Source organism: Cyprinus carpio, chromosome B25, assembly GCF_018340385.1.
Source record: "Cyprinus carpio isolate SPL01 chromosome B25, ASM1834038v1, whole genome shotgun sequence".
NCBI classification, from domain to species: Eukaryota; Metazoa; Chordata; class Actinopteri; order Cypriniformes; family Cyprinidae; genus Cyprinus; species Cyprinus carpio.
Window position 1 is genome coordinate 14,084,368 of NC_056621.1, and position 21,841 is coordinate 14,106,208.

Genomic DNA, 21,841 nt, shown 5'->3' on the forward strand with positions numbered 1-21,841 from the left:
TTGTCTTCCCCTTCAAAGTTGATCAGAAGCTTCATACACAATAAAGACGTAATTAATTTTGTTCCCTTCAGTGGTTTTCTTCCACAAGATGTTTGTCACAGTGTGTATTGGATTCCCCAATAAAAAGATTTAAACTCAATTATTTTTTGTAAGTGTCCCTTTACTATTTCTGAGTATGAGAAACCGCTGCAAACAGATACATCTAACAAATAAAACAAAAAATAAAAAATAAAAAAATAAACCCAAACGACAATCGCAAAATAAACATCTGAGAGCTCTGTTAGATGAACAGCGAGTCATTCACGAATGTATCATTGCTAGTTCTGATTGTAAATAAATGGAAAGGAAAAAATACACACAGCCTAGCATAACTGCTGAATGATTAGTGTGAAGTCTGAGAGCACTAAAAAATTTAATTAAAACAAGGAGTTCATTGTCATTTCATGGAGTTCATTTGTAATTTGATAAGTGCCCTAGAATCTTCCGAGTTGTACAGTTTAGACATTGTACACTTTGACAACTAACATAGCCCACAATTTTCCCTTGTAACATGCGAAGATGATTTCCCCACCCGGAAGTGTGTGTTTCCCGCGTTTTGATTGGCTGATTGCAGCAGCATGACGCTGCTGAAGATCCAATAGTGAGCCGCCACACTTTGGTTAGTTTGAAGAGCTCCGGTTTGCGCGTCCGTCTGCGCTTTCTCTTTCGCTGAGTGCAGGGCGCCAGATCCAGCGGGCCTTTCTTTTGTGCACTCCTTCCCTTCACAACAACACCTCAAAAAGAAGCTATTAACTGAGGGCTACCGGGATATCGATCGTTCCCTTCACTTTCGCACTGAAGAGGTTTTGAGATGCTGCTGGCTGTGCTGTTTATCGCTGCTTTCGCCGCGGCCGCGCGCGCGAGTGACGTGCTGGAGTTCACAGATGATGATTTTGACAGCAAAATCGGAGATCATGACTTTATTCTGGTGGAGTTCTTCGCACCCTGGTGAGTGTGCGACGATTCTGGCTTTTAAACGATCTTTTCTTCGTGCAATTTAGAAAATCTGTACATTAGAGCATTTGGTGCATTAGCGCTTACTCTAGATAATTAATAATAATAGATACATTTATTCATGTTTTTTTCTAGATATCAATCCTATAATGTAGTATTAGGGACCTGCGTGGATGATCGGGGCTTTGAATAATACTACCAAGCTAGTTTGCTAAAGCGAAAGTACCTTCACTAACGTTAGCTGCTTTTTTTTGGTCAAGTGAAAAGTATGCAAGGTCGTGAGATGCTAATAATGAATCTGGGAATGTATATGGAGTGATAAAGACTTTTAAACGCTCACTGGGATCAGAATGAATCCATGCAACTCCATTGTTGTGGACAAAACTAATTATATCAGTCACTTCCTGTTTGTAGCTTTTCCTCTTATTTGCTAATGCCATGTAGAGGATTAGTTGCCTGTCAGTCGCTCACGTTCTGCATAACGTCTCGTAATGTGTATTGAGGGGGGAAAGAATGTCAGGTTCGAGTCCACATGAGATTGAGTAACTGATGATGAATTCTTATTTTAAGGGCAACTGTCTCTTTAAGAACTCGCACTCTGCACATGAAGGCCAACAGTAGTGGTTGTTTGTTCGCTGTGAAACTGGATTTTTGGAGCAATTTGCAGGTTTACAGAGTTAAACTTTAAAAGTGTGTCGAAACTGATTTAATGTGTGTCTTAGATTGCGGCTATAGAAAGTTTATCAGATAGAAATCGCAGATGAGGGCGGTAACAAGGATGTTTGGAGGCTCGGCGGCCCTCCGTTGTAACGTTTTGATTGGTCGATGAAGTTTCGCTGGCTGTGTGTGATTGGATGACGCACGATTACGTAGTTCAGTGTTACTAACTAACTTACCTTAAAAAACTAATATTGGCATATATATATATATATATATATATATATATATATATATATATATATATATATATATATATATATATATATATATATATATATAATATATATATTATACAAAAAATAAATAAAAATTATAATTATATATATATATATATATATATATATATATATATATATATATATTATATATATACAAAAAATAAATAAAAATTATAATATATATATATTTTTTTTGTTATAAGCATATTCTAGTTCGAATAAAAGGCAGAAATCCACCAATCTGTCATGAGTGTATAGTAGACTAACTTTACAAAGTAATAAACCTCATGTGTCATCTTCTCTTTTAGGTGTGGCCATTGCAAACGTCTTGCTCCAGAGTATGAGGCAGCCGCCACTCGTCTAAAAGGCATCGTCCCACTTGCTAAGGTATTGTTATCAAACCCCGCAAATTACATTTTATATAGTCTCATTATAGACTTTCATATTTTTCAGAGTGCACTTGTAGTGTACAGATAACATAATAATAATAAAATTAAAAAAAAAACAAAAAACAGAACGTTTCTTAAATTTAAGTTCACTTTAAAAAAAAAATGCTCTTTTTAGTAATGCCAAAATATAACTTCACCCCCAAAATGAAAATTCTGTCATCTACTCACCCAAAAGTTGTTACAAATCAACTGCTGGTAGTTACTGATTCTATTAAAGTCAAAGGCTACCAGCCACTGTTTGGTAACCAACACTTTTAGGGTGAGTAACTTTTTGGGTGAACTGTCCCTTTAATTGCAAATATCATGCAAAAGTCACCAAAAACATTGCATTCATTTCACACATGTACTCGCACAGCATATTCTTATTATAAGTATATTGTAGTGTACTTTCTTTTCACAAGGGTTGACTCGGGTCAGGTGGAGGATTGCTCTTAATGTGCTTCTCTAATATGATCTAGGTGGACTGTACCGCCAATTCCAACGTGTGCGGCAAATACGGAGTGAGCGGATACCCAACCCTGAAGATTTTCAGAGATGGAGAGGAATCTGGCAGCTACGACGGTCCCAGGACAGCAGGTGTGTTCTTGAATCTTGTGTGATGCCATGTGTAGTTTCCTCATCAGATGTTAATGTCTTTTTGTTTCTTCTTTAATCCAACAGATGGAATTGTTAGCCACCTGAAGAAGCAGGCAGGCCCAGCCTCGGTGGAGCTCAAAAGTGAGGCTGAATTTCAGAAGTACATTGGGGAGCGTGATGCCAGTGTTGTGGGTAAGTGATGGTATTCTACAGTAATGTTTACTGTCTCACATTAGACCTGATTGTACTGTATTACTTTTTTGCATCAGTGCAAAAATTATGTAACTGTTATCCGTGTGTCCAGGATTCTTCGCTGATGGAGGAAGTGCTGCTCAGGGAGAGTTCCTGAAGGCTGCCAGCGCTTTGAGAGAGTCCTACCGTTTCGCCCACACTAATGTAGAGGACTTGTTGAAGAAGCATGATGTTGATGGAGAGTATGTGGCATTTTGGTTTCAGTTTTGCAGAGATATTCATCCTGTTTCTAATATTCTGTTTTTTTAATGCATGTTGCAGGGGCATTATTTTGTTCCGACCATCTCATCTCAGCAACAAATTTGAAGACGGCAATGTGAAATTCACTGAGGACAAATTCACAAGCGCAAAGATCAAGAAGTTCATTCAGGATAACATGTACGTTTTTGCTTATGATTACGATGTTAAAAAAAAAAAGTAAAAAAGGGCAACTCTCAGTTTCTAATATCTGCATTCTGTTTACTATTAGTTTGTCTGATGTGTGATTTGGTGGTTGAATATGTAATATTAAAGTCTTTTTTCCCCCATATGACAGTTTTGGCATCTGTCCCCACATGACTGATGACAACAAAGACCAGCTGAAAGGCAAAGACTTGTTGGTGGCCTACTATGATGTGGATTATGAGAAGAACCCCAAGGGTTCCAACTACTGGAGGAACAGGTATAACGATTTTGTGAATTAGTTTGTTCCAGGACATTTAAATTTATGAATATAGAAGTGGCATTTATTTTCAGTAGATTTCAAGTACTATGGAAATATAGAAGTTGCAAGGTTACATACACATACATAAATGCATTATATATATATATATATATATATATATCTCAGTGATCAATTTAAAATGTTATTTTTATTTATTTTCTTGCCCAAGTTTGGAAAAGTTGCAAAATATTCCATTTTTAAAAATAATCTAATTTTTTTTTTTTCATAGTGAATGTAAATTTTTCCATTTATGGACGCTCTTTATGGAAGTATTTTTTTGTCTTTGTTTAAAAGTGTTATCAAACATTATTATCAAACAAAATGTAATATTTTACAATTTTGTAAACATTTTTTATACATGAATGAATTTATAGAATATTACTTTTCAATGAAGCAGTGTGTTTAAATGGTGATCTGAGATCAGACTCTTAATGTGCTTGTGTGTGTCTCTCTCCAGGGTAATGAAGGTGGCCAAGAGCTTCCTGGATCAGGGGAAGCAGCTAAGCTTCGCTGTGGCCAATAAGAACAGCTTTGGCCATGACGTGTCTGAGCTGGGTCTGGAAGGCAGCAGTGGAGAGCTGCCTCTTGTTGGCATCCGTACTGCCAAGGGAGACAAATACGTCATGAAGGAAGAGTTCTCGTAAGTAGTTTTTTTTTCCTCCCTTTAACAAACGACCTTGATTTAAGCAGCAAAAAAACCAAAACAATCCTTTTCTGTCTGCAGTCGTGATGGAAAGGCCTTGGAAAAGTTCCTGCAGGATTATTTTGATGGAAACCTAAAGCGTTATCTCAAATCAGAGCCTATTCCTGAGAACAACGATGGCCCTGTGAAGGTGCGTCAGGCAATTTTGTTTCTGCATATATTTTTTCATACGTTTATATTTTCGTAAATATATGTATTTGAAATACTAGTTCACATAACCTGGAACTTCGTCCTTGTTATTCCAGGTTATTGTGGCTGAGAACTTTGACTCAATTGTAAATGATGAGAGCAAAGACGTTCTCATTGAGTTTTACGCCCCCTGGTGTGGACACTGCAAGAGCCTGGAGCCTAAATACAAAGAACTCGGAGAGAAGGTATGTTTTTAGAGCTTGATGTTGTATTGTTTACCTATATTTACCTGAATGGTCATTTCTTAAATATTATATTTATTTTACAGCTTTCCGACAGTCCAAACATTGTCATCGCAAAGATGGATGCCACTGCTAATGATGTCCCTTCTCCATATGAAGTTAGAGGGTATGTAGAGACCATCCATCTTTTTCCCGCCAAAATTATGCTAGTGCTTTTTCTGTGTTATTATTTGATTTGTTGCTGATTGGTTTACTCACAATCTGAACCTTTCGCTTTTAGATTCCCCACAATCTATTTCTCCCCCGCTGGTCAGAAGCAAAATCCAAAGAAATATGAGGTTTGTGTTTCTGATTTTATTTATTTAAAAAAACAAAAAAAATCTAAACTTCAGTGTTCATTCTACCAAGAAACGAGAATGTAATCAAGTCTTGTTTGACCATCAGGGAGGTCGTGAAGTCAGCGACTTTATTTCCTACCTGAAAAGAGAGGCCACAAACACCGTGGTGGTGCAAGAGGACGAGAAGAAATCAAAGAAGAAGAAATCTGAGTTATAAACAATCACAGCCCAACAAGCCAGGAGGGGATTTTTGCAGGAGACGTAAATTATATTCCATTCTTTAGTGAAGCGAGTGCTCTGACCCACGTCACAATGTCGGCCCTCTCGTGGGCCTGCTGATCTGGGAACACTGTGGAAGGTTGTGACGGCCAGACTATGTGTGATTTTTAGATAAGTGAAAAAGAGGTACAGATCTGTCAAATTGAGATTGTTTTCCCCACACTGTACCTTGGAGAGATGCACTTTTGAGACCAATTCGACATGTTTCTTTCTCATGGAAAAGGGGGATTTGGTGAATTATTTTTTCTTTTTTGTACCATGTTTTTTTTTTTACGTTTGGAAGGATTGTGAAATAAAAGGCCCACTAAACCTACAATCCTGCGGGTTTGAACCTTTTTTTTTTTTTTTTTTTTTTTTTTACATAAAATTTATTACAATGATTGCATGTGGCAGCCGCATTGAACTTGTAGATATGCAGTTACATTCAAGAGAACTGTGAATCTTGTACCACAATGAACAAAACGTCTTCAGCCATTGGTTTGTTTTAATCAAGAATTGACCTCATCCTAATCTGTCTCACTGCTTTAAGGACATTTGTAACTGATCTCTTGTTAATGTATTTGTTACAGAATTCTAAAAAAAAAAACTGCAGAAGCTGTAGATAGGCATCTAGGCGCTTTTGTAAATCACTTTTATCAGTTTGATTTATCAGGAAGTCAAATCTTAACCGTGAAAAGATGCCAAGCATATTTCTCTAAAGCATAACTAAGCAGGTTTTCATGGTATTGTACTTCAATAAGATCCAAACAGATCCACATGGTGCTCTAGTAATGCACTAGATGGTGCAGTTTACACATCGACTCACAAAAACACATGAGAAATTGATTCTTTTAAGAGAGGGCAAATGCCAGTAGCTTCAGTGTTGGAATACGCAACTTTAAAATCTGAACACTAGGCATCATAAATGTCGACTACATAAATAGTTAAAGAGAATACCTGGGCATCTTAAACACAAAACAACTGAGGATCACACACTACCCAGTTTTCAAGTCGTTCAGGGATGTGTTCCCCTAAAGCAACTATGGTCGCAAATTCCATCATTACCAATAGAGTTCAATGGAACTAACGACCATAGTAAGCCAACTATAATTTTGAGAAACGCACGCCTGATCAACAAATTCGCAGAGAAACTAGGAGATACATGACAAATGAAAATGTGTTCTAAAATTAGATCAAAATATCAAACATGTTAAATATCCTCCGACTGGATGGAATCATATGAAGCTAAAATTTGCAGACATGCTTTGAATTTTAGCAAATAGCATTGACTAGTCTTGACTGCAAATCAGTAAAAATGTGCAAAAAACGTACATTATTGGAAGTCGCAGGTCTATGCAACTCGTAATCAGGCAAGAAAACTCTGGAGGTACCACGTTTGGTTTTGGCATCAACTGGTTTAGTTTATTTAGCAGTAGTTAACCCATAGTTTTAAACCTTTCCGAAGACCGCAAGGCCTAGATGTCAGAAGCATCATTTTAATTTACTAGCATACATTAAGCACAAACACAACTGAGATACTAACATCACGACTAATAACCGCTTCTATGCAAAACATTTCACCTGGCTTTAAGCTGGTTATTAAGTGTAAATATTTTATTAAAACACCATCATTGATTCAAGTGGCATGCAGAGGTTTAAGAACAAAAGTCTTTATTAAAATAATCTGTTTACATTTACATTTATTTCACATTGACAAAGAGGTCCCGAGTGAGCTGCCAAACTGTTAAGAAACAGATGCTTCAATAAAAAAATCGTCAGAACAAGCAGCACAAATAAATAAATCACTAACAAACAAGAGCAATTAAAGCTTGATTTCATTAGACTGAAAAAACCAAAAGAAAAATGTTTCCACCTTATTTTTACAATAAATGTTCATACCATTTAAAACATGCCATTTTGTACTTAACTGATGCCATATGACATACAGTGTAGCATTTGTATAATACAAAATATACAATATTGGGTAATGCATTATTATACAAGCAAATGAGAATAAAGTTAGCTAAAACAGACAAAACGGTTATAAAAGCTTTTGTTTTTCTAAAAGCAACCATGCAAGACAAGGCAACCAAAAGTACATTTTGTAATAACAAACTTAGTCTAATAGTTTCTTTCGGCTGTACGTCCTACTAGGTGTCCTTCGCCTTCTTGACTGGCAAAGAGGAGAGATATCCAGCTCAGACTTTGCTCCTACTGGGAGAAAGTATACATTGTTATTATTAACAAACACTTAAAATGAACAAAACCTGATCTGATATTTTCCTCAGTCACTTTTATTTTTGGTCATTTTGCTACTTTTATTTAGATATCTATTGGAAGAAAACATGAGCGTTGAGATCAGAAAACATCTTTTGCAATCTGCATGAGCACCAAAGCTAAATGTATCGGAGCACATGCAATAAGTGCTACACCAGAGCTCCAACAAGAAAATGCATGTCTAATTTGAGATAAATAATGCTGAAAATGTCTAATTAAGGCATCTACTCTGACCTATAGCTCTACATACACTTTTCATCGTCTCACCATTTCGTTGAGTTGCTTCATTGATTACAGTTGATTTCTTGTATAACAGAGGTGACTGAGTGAGAGCGAAGATTCCACTGGCGGACACAGGTTTCTTTACTTTAGGGGTGTCCGCTGAAAGAGGTTCAAGCCACAACTTTTACAAACATGCTCCAAAAACACAAGGAACAAGCTATGAATTGCACACAAGCTTTACTGTACCTTTTCTGCCCATCCACGCAAACTGTTCAGACTTCGTAGGGTCTCCAGCATCACAGTCTTGAACCACAGTCTCAGTCCAATCCATGCCTTCCGGTGAGCACTGATGGTCTATAACCTGGCTTGATCTCAAACCCAGTTTTCTTTGACTGACTGGGGTGCTTAGCGACTCCTTGAGTTCTTCCACCCCTTGAATATGGAAAACACCTTCAAGTTCTGGGTCCTCCAACACCCCAGGCTTTTCCAGGAGCGGGACCCCTTTGATGACCTGGTCTTTGCTCCCACACGCCTCGATCCGAGCTCTTTTCTTACGAGGCCAACTATTGAGGTTCTCCGGGGTTGACCATCCTCTGCTTTGAGGAGACGGAGTCAGTGGGGATGCCAATGGGGATTGGCTACTTCCCGGATAATGCGTGGGAGTGATCGACTGACATATGTATGTCTGTACACCCTTCCCAGGTGTACCTTTGGCAGGGGTTCCTCGACTGCAGAGTGAGGGTGATATGCAGCCGGGATGTCTAGAACATTGTGCAAGAGGGCTGTCGACTTGTGGTGCCTTCACATTTGACATGTTACGGTGCACAAGATGTGAAGCCACGCCCTTGGTTGCACTGCTAGGTGCTTCACCTGCATCAAAAGAATCGGTCCTTCTTAACTTTAGCTTAGGCAGGCCTGATGCCTGCATCTCCATTTCCACTTCATAAGTAAGTGGTTGAGGAGTGGACTTCTTTCCACATGCAGGACTTCGCCTTGTTCTTGGGGTGGAGATCTTTGGTGTTCCCGAGGAGTATCCAAGACGTGCTTCCGCTTCTCGTTGGCGCCGGTCTGGAGTTTGACGGAAGCCGTAGCTTCGGCTCGTCGTGGTAATGGCAGGGGAGGCTTGTTTTCCCTTAAATTCAAAAACCTCAGAGGATCTAGAGGGTTTCCTTGAAAAAGCTATGTTCATCTTAATGCCCCCTGTGAGTTGGGTCTTCACCACTGAGGCCTCAGATATATCAATGCTTTCATCATCTGTAGTAATGCTGAATTCAGAGCAATCAAACAGCTGGGAGTCTGAAGATGACGCCTCTTCTGCGTTTCCATGGTTGATCTCGTTTTGCTCAATCATTTTGTTATCCTGTGGGAATTCTCCCATATTACTAGTGGGTGAACTACTTTGATGGCGGATACGTGATCTAGGAGGACCAGAGGATGGTGATGCACTTAATTTTGCTGCAAACAGACCTTCATGAGGCGAAGGGCTGGATCCCACAACGTCTCGAGACTTGTTAGGAGGCGACGAGGAGTCTTTTAAAGGTGTTCTACCAGAGCGAGTGCACATCCTGTGTGTTAAGCTGGGGCTTTTTACAGGAGTTTGTATATTTGGTTTTAATGGTGAAGCACAGAGAGAAAATGGCCCGGAATCACATTCTTGTGAATCAATGGAAGCAAATTCGCCAGACTTTTCGGTAATCTTGCAAGTTAAGCTCAGTGTCCTCCTCATCTTTCCTGATCTCGTAATGGACTGAGATGTTTCTGGATCAACATTTCGAAGGATTTCAAGTGTCCTAGGCATCGTTTCAGGAGATGCCTTGGATTTCCTTTGGGGCACCTTGTCAGGTGTTTTGAAAACATTTCTTTCCTCTGGGCTGCCATTCTTGCCAGGTGTAAGCAGCCTTGGTGAGCATCTTTTTGTAAACATCGGAGACTCTGGAACATTAACTGGCTTTTCTGACAGGCATTTCCGCGGAGATGGAGACCATGTCACAATCTTCTTTGGCGTTCTACCGTTTGGGCTCCTCAGCCAAGCGCGATTAGGAGAAACACAATCCAAGAGGTTTTTCATTGGGGTCTTGAGAATCCCTTTGAGTGGGCTTTTCTTGGGTGTCTCTACCACTAGACTCTTCGCAGCAGGTGACCGAAAAGGGCTCCCTCGCAGGGACATCCCATTCTCTCCCACTGTCCGGTTTGGAGTTCTTGGGGACCGAGGGGTTCTGCACCCCACTGCAGATCCTATTGGATCAGATCTTAACTTCTGTGGAGTCTTATTTTGATTCTGCAAAATAAATGTATCGCATTTATGCAAAATAGATGACAGGATTTCATCTATTCACACTCAATACTCTTAACATTTCATATCATTTTAATTAACTGTAAACTGAAAGGGATATTACCTCAAAAACTGCAGACCTAAGTGACAACTCTTTGCTGCCTTGATCTTCTGAGGAGGATGCTGTAGTGTGCCGTAGGCAACCAGGGGACTGGGTAGCACCAAAAAGAAGCCGAACTGGTGACCTAACAGAACTAATATTGAATCCTCCTGCAAAATGAATACAATGCCACTTTGTGAATGCACCAGCATACACCTTCACAGTGTTCAAAAACTAAACATTTCATGTCCAGAAGCTTAATTACATCTAATTTATACTATGTCACTGAAACACTTTACCCTCAGAGTGGCAGAGTTGAGAGGAGGAGATGGCACGGTCCAGGTTTCGGGAACGTGGCTGTGAGCTTGAATAGAACACACTGGAATGTCTTCTGGTAAGGCTTTTAATTCTTGGGCTCCTCCTCAAGTCTAAGAACAAAAGATTTATTAGAGTACTTTCTATTAGTAAGTGGTCTTTCTATGTTTGACATTGTGGCAAAATCTTAAACACTAACCAGCAGTTGGTTTGACAGGAGACTCTTCAATAATGCACACATCAGATTCTCCAGATCTTCTGTGACAGAGAGCAAGAGAGAAACAAAAGATTTAATTTCAAACTGGATCCCTTACAATCGTCAAGCATCACTGAAAAAATATAACAACAACTTAAAAATCAGGAAACAGGACTCACCTGCCAGTCCTTTGCCGGTGAAGAAAACGATTGGACACCTGTTTATGCAGTGGTGTTTCAGATACTTTCTTTGTCAGAAGAGTGTGTCGTTCTGAAATTTGAAAGTTTTAAGGTTCAAGTTCACACACTACATTAAACAATTAAACAATTTCTCGCTATCAAAAATAAATATTACCATCATCATCCATATGTGAACGCTTGCGTTTCTTAAGTCCCTCTACTGCAGACACAGACTGGCTCCGTGGCATTTTGGACTTCTTTGAGGGTGATATGGCCACTTGGTTGAAAAGATTTCTCCTTACCTTTGTTACTTCTGTGAACAGAAGGAAAAGGTGCAACAATAGATCACAACTTTATAGGACAGCATGAAGATTAAAATGGAATGGGCCAATTACCTTGAACTGCTTGCTTTGGAGGTGGTGGTGGAGGTTCTTCCACAGCAGGTTGTTCTACTGGGACACAGAGTTTCGGCTTTGCCTGTATTCCAAAATAGGCGAGTCATTATTTTTGTTCGTGACAAGATGGAAAGTAATAGAATAAAAACAATGAAATCCCACCAGCCGTGTGGACTTTCTTGGCATTTCTATCTGTCGAAGTGCCTGAGGAGCCTCAGTCATGCTTTTGTGGCGTGTGAGCATGTTCTGTCTGCAAAAAGAGAAAAGAGTTTATTTGACCACTTACACACAAAGCACTTGATATAACCACACATTCTTTTCTATGACAATCACCTTCTCTTTTTAGCAGAGCGATTGCGGAGTTCCTCCAGATGATCTCCGACACTGGATACATTGCTCTGTGTGGCAGAGAAAGGTGAAGGACTCACAGACACACTGTCCTTAGCCATAGACTCATCACTGAAGAAGTCAGAGGGCAGGACAGCAACAAGCGCCTCGGGCAACTGAGTCCCTAAACTGTGGTAGACATCTGCCAGGACTTTAGGGATGCTGTTCAGGAACCTGGGAGATACCATATCAGAGATCACATCATATTGTGTTTGGATACAATTAGCATTTTCATGAATATTCCTGAGTTGCTGATAACTTACACAGGCAGAACTTCATCCTGCATGAATTTGGATAAGTAAACAGCATCTTTACTCCGGGAGATAATCCGGAGCATATCAGCCACTTGAAAGGGGTTTATAAAAAGTTACCAACATCATATTTAACAACCACAAACCTTAGAAGATTTCTGCATACAATTAAATTTAAATTATTGGTTATGACATCTGAGGTTTTTAAAGGTTGATCGTCTCCTTACATCCTCAACTCTTTGTTCCACAGCCTCCTCGTCTTCTTGTTGTTCTGGTTGTCTGCACAATTCAAGTCTGAGAACTGCTTGCAGCTGGCATCTGTTTAAAGAATAATGATTTGTAAGTCCATTACCTTATCATTAACTTTATAAAGATGTTCCAAGCTCACTGTCAATTCATCTGGACATTGATTTAATTTGGTCCGAATACTTACTCCCTGATTTTACTCTCTTCATCTGAAGAATTTCCATAAAGCTGACGAATAGCCTGACAGGATTTCAACAGATGCTTCTGCATCAAGTCCAAGAATGAAGCCTAGTGAGAAATGGATAAATGTACAATTAAAAGAAAATTGTACAAAAAACATATCAGTTGCATATCAGTTTTCCTAAATCATTACATGACTTTGGTCTTCACTAAACTAATATGATACAATAAACCACATCAACAATACTCATTAATTAGACTAAGATTAGACTCACTAATTAGACTAAGATCTTTTAGAAGGGCGAACAGAGTTCATTATAAACATGTACATGGAGACCATGTTTTCCAGTTGCCTGCAACCAGGAAACACAGCTGTATGATTTTAATGTACGTGTTCCTCTGACTCACCTCCACATCAGTGTTAGTTTTGATGAATGCCTTAACAACTGAAAGCATATCCTGGACTTGAGAGGAAACAGACACGGATCTGTTCTCCACAGCTTTCTGATAAGTGAGCCCCAGGTGGGAAAGCAGCTCTTCCTCACTGTTGAAATCTGTTTGAGTCAATGAACATCATCATTAACTTATTTACAATAAAAATTAAAAACAGTCCTGTTTTTACTTCATGGAGATCCTAAACCTTGTAACTTAAGGCTTTTTTCAAATAAATGACTCAATACTCACGCAAGAGGCCAGGCTTGGTCCGATCCCCAGAGCATCTCTTGCTCCCTTTTTCAGCTCCTTTGGCAGATCCAGCAGAGCTGCTATCACCCTGAGTCTTTTGAGCTTTCACATTTAAGCGAGCAAAATTCAGCATCTGTAGAGAGCGACTCATAGTCTTCATCTTCTGCCTTACTGGTGTGCATTGTGTACCTCCTGAAAAAGAGCAATTAGGCCAAAATTTTTTTTTATAAAAACATGGCAACTGTTTGTTGTGTGTTCATGACATAGACAAACAAAACCACTGCAAGTATTTATTCAGTTTTATAAAGCATCAATCACTTCATTGAGTACGATTTTGTACTCACGTTTTTTGGACCTCAGGTTGCCAGTGGATCCAGCTGTGCTGCTCTGATAGAGCTCTGAGAGACTGCTAGTGATCTCCTGCTGAGTATCTGAGTACTCCTCTTCCCTCTCCTCTTCCTCAGGAGCTGCATGCAGGAGCCTGTACATGCAAGACATCTTTTAGTACCAGAATAAAAAATAGCCTATGACAAATATAATGTGCACCAATTTTTGGGGGGTACAATTTTAACACCATGTCAGCAGCAGTTGTGTTGTGCATTTTCTATCAGCTACATAAAAGCTGTAAAATATGCAATAACACAAAACAAGAAAAATAAAATAGAAAAACACAACAGATTGTAATTACACAAGATGCTTTAAATGCACATATGATAAAATTACCACGTTTTCAGGAAGGAGCTTTTTAATGTCTTTATGAGATCCTACTAAAAATTGTTGTCTACATGCATTAATATTAGAGCAGTTCAATAATATGTTTTTTATATATTTTGACTAAAATATGATTTATAGTTTAATTTGACATTTGCATTATCTTTCATGTTAACAAGCATCCACGAGCGTTCATGTTCAGGGTTGCCAGTTATCAAGAGGTTAAATCCTACAATCAGAGCTTTTCTTTTCAATGGAAACAGGTTCTGTCCAGTATCACTTAAAGGGGTCACATGATGCAATTTCAAGTTTTCCTTTTTCTTTGGACTGTTACAAGCTGTTTGTGAATAGATAAGATCCCTAAAGTTGCAAAGAATAAAGTCTCAAACCCAAAGAGATATTCTTTATAAAAGTTAAGACTCGTCAACTCCCTCATAAAACGCCTCGTTCTAACATGCCTCCACATGTCTACATCATGATGTATGAAGATTTGCATAACACCGCCCAAATGTTCACGCAAAGAAAGTAAAAATAACTTTGATTCTCACTGTAGTATTGTTGCTGCCACCGCCGCTATGCTGTGGAGCCACTGTGTGTTTTGTTGTGAAAGCGAAACTACTTTGTTTGGTCTTCCAAAAGATGACATAACTAGAAATCAGTGGTTAAATTGTATTTACAACACTGTTCCAGAACAGTTTAACCTAAATATTCAGACTGTTTCCTGGACCTGGGAGAGTAGCCTATAATGCCTCAGGTGTGCACAAAGGTTGTTTTCTAAAAAGTGGGGCAAATTTGCAAGGACAGTCTAGCACTTCTGACTCACAGCCTGTAAGTATGTTTTCATATATAAAGAATTTGTCACTGATGATTCAAACGTGAGTTTTGAGCAGTGTAGAGTAGTGCTTGTTGTTTGTTGTTTCTCCGATCACAAATGGAGACATGGTTTTATGTTTACGCGGTGCGATATGTAATAATTATGTCCCCACTGGATGCAACAAATGCCTCGTTTGTAATGGGTTTTATTGGTTTTGTCTCATTGCACCAGAACACGGCATCACAGTATGGTAAGGGGCGTAACATTTCTGTCACATGCTTGAGGTATTCGGCCAATCACAACACACTGGATAGCTGGCCAATCAGCATATACCTTGATTTTCAGAACGATGAGCTTTGTAAAAATCGATGCGTTTCAGAAGGCGGGCATAGAGGAGAAACAATAATGTACAGTATGTGGAAAATAATTTGTTTTTTGAACCTTTAACCTCATAAACACATTGCATTACACCAAATACACAAAATGTTCTTTTTAGCAACGTCATATGACTCCTTTAACCTCACCAATCTGGCTACTACGCATATGCACTTTCTTTTTGATAAGAAAAAAGTGCTGCTGATGAAAACTAAATATAATAAATCATGAAACTACATGAAGGAAATTAAATCATGCATACAAGCTGACATTCTCTTGATTTGTGCTTACTTGAATTTTACTGTAATGCCAAGTAAAAAAAAATTATCAGTTTATCCGTAATTGTGCAGCCCTAATCTTGTCAAATAAAAGATGAATGAAAGATTCCAAACCTCATCGATTCCATTAAATGGCAGCTGATTCCTGATTGGTCAGACAAAGGAAACCATCTCTCTACCAGCCCATTTCTCCTTAAACAAGACCCCTGCTTGAGCTCCTGATTGGCCCAGTCAGGAACAAACGGCAACTTTACTTGATCTGGAAATCGCAATAATTTTTTTAAGGTTAGGATCAAAACCTCAAGGTTGTGTTCATCTGTTTATATGCACAAGGCACAAAAAACCCAGATTATTTCAGAAAAAACAAACACCTGAGCAATCCTCATCCTCCATGATGTTATACATGACATTGAGAACACTGCTGACAACATCAGGCAGATCACTGGAGATGTCTGTGCAGTCCAAGGGAACGTGTGTGGGCAGAAGCTGGTCTTCCTGAGTAACCAGAGGCTGAAGGACAGTGAGTTGAGCCATACAGGAGGAGAGCACGTACAGCACCGCTGAACACACCACACCGCCTTCACTCACTTCTGCTAGCTGTGTCAATAAAGAAAAAATATTATTTTCCACATTTTTTAACTTTATGCTGAAATCACCCAACATGGACAATAAATAATTTTTGCTTTTATCTTCTCACAAAAAAAAAAAACAACAAAAAAACAACAAAAAAAAAACAAAAAAAAAAAAACAAAAGGCCATGCAATACATTAAGGATCTACAACCTTATAAGGACCAAAGGCATAGACATGGAGCAGGTGTCTATATATATACAGGTGTCCGTATATTTTAGCTATTACAAGACAGCATTGCATGTGACTGCAATCATATTTCACAGCTGGAACCATCCTATTATAAAACAACATAACAGATTATGTCATTTTACCATGGCAGATCCTCCAGTAGACAACTGCTTTAAGTGCTGAAAAGCCTCCTGACCCAGTTCAGCATCTGTGCACTGAATTATCCAGCTCTCAGAAACTGAACGTGAGAGGGAGATGGTGTCCAGGTCCTGCAGGACACCTCTGAGAATCACATCCACAGGAGCTTGCAGAAACCTCTGCCTGCATGATACCGGCTGCAGAGTCACACTACAGGACTGCCTGATTCCATCTGCCGCAAAAAAAAAAAAACCTTAACTGGATGCTCCAACCATTTTAACATTAATGATAAGAAATGCTGCAGAAAACTTTGCCTTCACAAGAAATAATGAATTACATTTTAGAATATATTAAAATGGAAAACAATTATTTTAAATTGTAATGATACCCCACAATATTACCTTTTTATCAAATAAATGCAAGGCTCGGTGAGCATAAGAGACTTTTTTCAAAAACATAGAAAAATCCTAACTAGGATTATTTGTCCTTGTGTGTGTGTGTGTGTTGTTATTTACCTGCAATCCAGGAAAGACATCCACCCAAAGGAGGAAAGACTTGTCGGTGCATTCTTTCCGACAACTCAAGGTAGCTATTGGTTGAATCTATAGGAAAGGCATCTATTCCCAAATCCAGTGAAGGGCTTGTATCAGAATGCTGGTCCATCACTGGCAAACAAGGAGACAGCATGGGCACCACCCGTCCACCAACCTGCGTGAGAAGCTCTGCCAAAGTCTCCATGCCAGTGTAGTCCTCCACCACATGATTAGCCTGGTTTTAAAAAAAAACATATTGTCCTCAAAAACACTGATATAAACACCAATTATACATAGGAACGTTATAAGAGCACCACTTACCTTCAGTATACCTGAATCAGCCCAGTGAAGCAACACTTTGCGTTGTATAAGCATATCTATCAGACCTTTGGGCAGCACCTGCTCATGCATGTCTCTATGAAGTCTACGGTCATCCCTACGGATGGACAAGTAGTCTTCCAACTCAGCTTTGGACCGTGGACATTCAGACACGACAAAAAGGACATTTTTGTCAACGCTTAACATGTCACAGTCCTGCAGAGGGATATTTCTGCCACTTCTACTCGACCTTCTTGGTCTCAGTGTGACCTTGGTGGGAGATGTTAGATCAGGTCTGTCCCACTGGAAGTCTAGAAGGATCTCTTTCAAGGCATTCTGGACACAGCTAGCCGGGCTGGGTTTCAGTTTGTTGGACTTTACCCGACTTCTAGGTGACTTTCCTTCCACACTGAATTTGACAAGCAGCTCCTCTTCGAAGTCACTGAACACCTTTTCCTGGAGCTCCTTGAAATCAGATCCTCTGGTTATAAGCGTTGCACTTTTCACAGTCTTTGAACTGAAGAATTTATAACCCCATCGCACTTTTTCCAGCCCATATTTGTATCCCAAACTGAGCAGGACTCTTAGCATCCACTGTTTGAGGTGGTTTAGATAGGCACTAATCGTGCTGTTGCTCTCTTCTGGTCGATAATCCACATCGATGGCAAAAACCACATTCTGAGAGGCCATAACTGGACTTAAAGAGCTGTCATGCAACACGTATAGACGTTTAGAACTAGATTAGACAAAGAAAACAAACGCTGAACATGACGTCGCGTCTTTTAAAACGTCAATAAACGCATCTGAACGCAGCTGGTGGGAACGAACGCACGCGTACGCTATTTTTCTCAGCACGAGTCATGATTCCTTGCCGCTGCTGAGCTAGAAATGAACTAAGTCGTATAAATAGACGGTTAATAATAACGGAGAATTATAAAAGCATCATTTTAAAAGTAATGTTTTTGTTACACTTCAGAGTTTCCGTTAGCCGTCGTTCTCTTCTCTCCCTGCCTTAAACTCTTCGCGCTTCAGAATTCGTTGAACGTCATTGGCTGGAGCGAACGAACTTTAAAAACGTCATTCGTTTCTCGCCGTGTGATAGGACCAGAGAGCCCCAGCAATAAAAAAATGCAAAGACGTCAGTCGTTTCTCTCTCCGTGATTGGTCCAGAGCTACGTCAATAAAAAGAGCTTCTTCTCGTGCCTAGTATGCAGAGCATCATTCGCTTGTTACTGGCATCTACTGGATATTTTTTGTACTTTTGTGTATTTACATTTTTGGCTCTATGTTGCTGTATTCACCTGAATTCAATGTTTTCTATTTTGTATTCTATTTAAATCCATTGATTTGAAATCCCTTTGACCACTGTACATTTTTGACATCTATAGACAGTAGTTATGTGGTGACTGCATCCATTTCAGATGTATAATAACTGATTTTCCCAAAGACTTAAGTTATAGTCTATATTTTATATTTTATCTATACTTTAAAAGTATTTAAAGTGAAACAGATGTGTTAATATAGATCAGGGCCCGTATTCACAAAACATTTTATCTTACCACTAAGAGTTCTCCTAAAAAGCAGTAAAAGTGTTTAACTAAGAGTTTTTCTTAAAACCTATTCACAAAGCTGCTGAGACAAACTTTTACTAAGGAATAGACAGAAGTCTTAAAGGGGTCCTATTATGCTCTTTTACAAGGTCTTTTGTTTTTTGTTTTGGGGGTGCACTAGAACAGGCTCTCATTCTAGGTTGTTCGAAAAACACATTATTTTTCACATATTTTACATTATTACAACACCTCTCTCCTCAGTGTGGCATGAATGCCTTGAATAGTTCCTGTGTCAAATGAAGGCCCGCCGTCTGGATTACAAAATGTGTTGTGATTGGTTAGCTGGGCCAGTGTGTGTTGTGATTGGTTAGCTGCGCCAGTGTGTGCTGTGATTGGTTAGCTGCGCCAGTGTGTGTTGTGATTGGTTAGCTGCGCCAGTGTGTGCTGTGATTGGTTAGCTGGGCCAGTGTGTGTTATGATTGGTTATCTGGGCCAGTCTGTGTTGTGATTGGTTAGCTGGGCCAGTGTGTGTTGTGATTGGTTAGCTGGGCCAGTGTGTGTTGTGACTGGTTAGCTGGGCCAGTGTGTGTTGTGATTGGTTAGCTGGGTCAGTGTGTGTTGTGATTAATTAGCTTGGCCAGTGTGAGCTGTGATTGGTTAGCTGGGCCAGTGTGTGTTATGACTGGTTAGCTGGGGCCAGTCTGTGTTGTGAGAAGCCACCATCGTAAAAAATCGATTGGCAGCACTCGGCGCCTGGTTGGGAAATGTCTTGCCTCTTATAGCCGCCTGCGAGCTTCAGTGTAAATATTGCGTCAAAATCAAATCTATTTGAACGCGATTTAAACTCGGATGATTGTAAACACTCTAAGTTCATCTGCGTTGAGAAAGCTATCGTGTCTCCGATATAGTGATAACACTCCTTGCATTCTCTAGTGCAGCTCTAAGTGGTCTCGTCTTATTCGTTGATCTTTGTGATGTCAAAAATCCCGGAAAAGATGCGTTGTAGTCCAAAAAAGTCGTTTGTTGTAGTTTTTGAAAAGTGAGTTCTGTTAAATAAAATATCTCCTTTTGAAGTGGACTTTGAGCTTTGTAACTTTGCAGATCTTTTTTATGCTCAAACAGCAACATTACAGACTAACTAAAGTTGAAAAAGTGAAAAAGCATAATAGCACCTTTAAGCTAAGAGTATGGGCGGGGTTGACCTCATTGCTATGGATGATGTCAGCATACTTACTATGCACACAGTGATTGGCTGATAGTCTCTGCCATAGATTTATTCATAGAAATATTGCAGAGCACAATATTATGTTGCCATATTCAAATAAAGGTTTTAAAATAAAAATGTTAATTGCCACACAAGTAGGATTTATTCAGCTAATTGTCAGCCTCTTATATGTAGCTATGCTTCTTGTAAACAATTGGTCAAATATGCATTCGGGCTGCCCTTGACTAAAGATTTTTCTGGTCGACTAGAAGTCATTAATTTTAAGCATTAGTCGACTTTTAGTTGCACTTTTTTAATAAACCATATAAATCATAATAATGAGCCTTTGTATAGCATAATAAGAGCCCAAGCGCATTCAAAAAAAGGCTTGCCACAGCGCACTGGGAAATATAATAATTATTAATGTGGTAGGGAAAAAACAGCAAGTACACTGCATTAACATTTTTATAATTTATTGTTACACTAGTGCTTTCAGTTTTCGGTTTAAGAGATGAAGTCTGCGGCAGTGACTCATCTCCGCAGCACCATGTTTCACACGGATTACATAATGTGAGAATATTTGTTTTCTGTTCAAATTGGTTCACTTAGCCACTTATTTTTTTTCCCCCCTGCGACTAAGCGACTAATAAAATTTTTATAATATATAAACAGCCTTTTAATTAACAGAATAATCATGGCAAACATAAAAGAAGACCAAACTGGACGTGAGAATAGCTGTATATTAAGGATATAATCAAACATTTGGATTTGGGATAACCTCCAAACCAAACCAATTAGAAAAAATGTTTCTAAAATGTTAATATTCTGAGGTAGATTGCTGGTAACAGCCATTTTAGGATACTTCAGATTTGGTCTTAGGGACTTAGGAGTCCTCTTCGCTACTCCTAACGTTTCACAGATTTAGGAGCTAATTTTAGCGCTAAAACGCTTTGTGAAATTCTCTTAGAGCAAAACTTTAGGAGACCTAAATTTAGGACTGACACCCCCACTATTTTTAAGATTTTCTCCTAAATCAGCAAGTTAGCAGCTCCTTTTAGCCTTAAGATGTTTTGTGAATACGGGCCCAGGGGTGCATCCTGTACCTTCCTACAGAGTTCAGTTCCAACCGCAAGTACTCCTTCAGATACTAATTAATTGGTTCAGGTGTGTTTGATCATGACCAGAGTTGGGCACCCCTGTTGTAGATTAATAGTGAGGGCTGCCCGTGCAGGGCCAGCACTAAGGGGCCAACATTTTGCCAATGAGCAAAATCTAAGAGGCCCTGTGCTGGCAGCCTGCTGGGGGCCCGTAAAGGGCCAGTGCAGGCTTGTCAGGGTAGGTGAGTTGATGCCATTTTTGTTTTTTATACCACATCACATAAACAGCATTTGAAAGGACCTCCTTTAATATATTTTTCTCAGAAATGAGGTCCGTCTTACCCCCAACCTCTCAAATGGCTGTAAACCCAGGATGCAGAAACCATTTATGGGTTAAATTGAAGTTCTTATGTTTTTATCTTTGGATGATCGAAACAATTTAGTTTGTTGCCCAGACAGCATTAGTCATTGGGTCTGTTAAGAAAAAAAAACATAAAAGAGAACAAGTTGTGCCGACTAATAGCTCTTAAGCCCAGACATACTGTTTAAAAAATATAACCAAGGAACACACTGCATGCTGCTTTTAGTGTTTCTCCATACACAAGTCCAAAAGTGGAGACAAAACCATCTGGATAAAAGCACAAACTGCCTTTTTATCTTTAACAGAAACCCAATTTTTATAATAAGTACATTAAGGATAATTAGGTCAGTGACTCCAGATTTTATCATTTTCTTTGT

General features: G+C 39.2%; 2 protein-coding genes across 3 annotated transcripts; one reads left to right on the plus strand and one right to left on the minus strand.

Moving 5' to 3' along the window:
* The first annotated feature begins 661 nt into the window (after positions 1-661).
* On the plus strand, positions 662-5,918 carry LOC109050698 (protein disulfide-isomerase A3-like). The gene is made up of 13 exons (XM_042753448.1): positions 662-987; positions 2,240-2,318; positions 2,839-2,956; positions 3,041-3,148; positions 3,261-3,390; positions 3,470-3,586; positions 3,744-3,869; positions 4,369-4,551; positions 4,636-4,744; positions 4,860-4,988; positions 5,072-5,151; positions 5,266-5,323; positions 5,430-5,918. The coding sequence occupies exons 1-13, from the start codon at positions 851-853 to the stop codon at positions 5,538-5,540; spliced, it is 1,485 nt and encodes a 494-aa protein (XP_042609382.1). The 5' UTR covers positions 662-850; the 3' UTR covers positions 5,541-5,918.
* Positions 5,919-5,961: 43 nt separating this feature from the next.
* On the minus strand, positions 5,962-18,625 carry LOC109050696 (treslin-like). 2 transcript variants are annotated; one of them, XM_042753447.1, is made up of 22 exons: positions 17,256-18,625; positions 16,917-17,169; positions 16,407-16,633; positions 15,835-16,060; positions 15,578-15,722; positions 13,630-13,766; positions 13,286-13,477; positions 13,010-13,155; positions 12,609-12,709; positions 12,403-12,493; positions 12,188-12,270; positions 11,871-12,098; positions 11,700-11,787; positions 11,538-11,619; positions 11,318-11,455; positions 11,143-11,233; positions 10,967-11,025; positions 10,752-10,880; positions 10,477-10,622; positions 8,327-10,358; positions 8,126-8,239; positions 5,962-7,792 (listed from the first exon to the last, which is right to left on the minus strand). In XM_042753447.1, the coding sequence occupies exons 1-22, from the start codon at positions 17,940-17,942 to the stop codon at positions 7,698-7,700; spliced, it is 5,490 nt and encodes a 1,829-aa protein (XP_042609381.1). In that variant the 5' UTR covers positions 17,943-18,625; the 3' UTR covers positions 5,962-7,697. The 2 variants fall into 2 exon arrangements, with proteins under 2 accessions (XP_042609381.1, XP_042609380.1); XM_042753446.1 differs by having other exon boundaries at positions 5,963-7,795; positions 17,256-18,622.
* Positions 18,626-21,841: the final 3,216 nt, after the last annotated feature.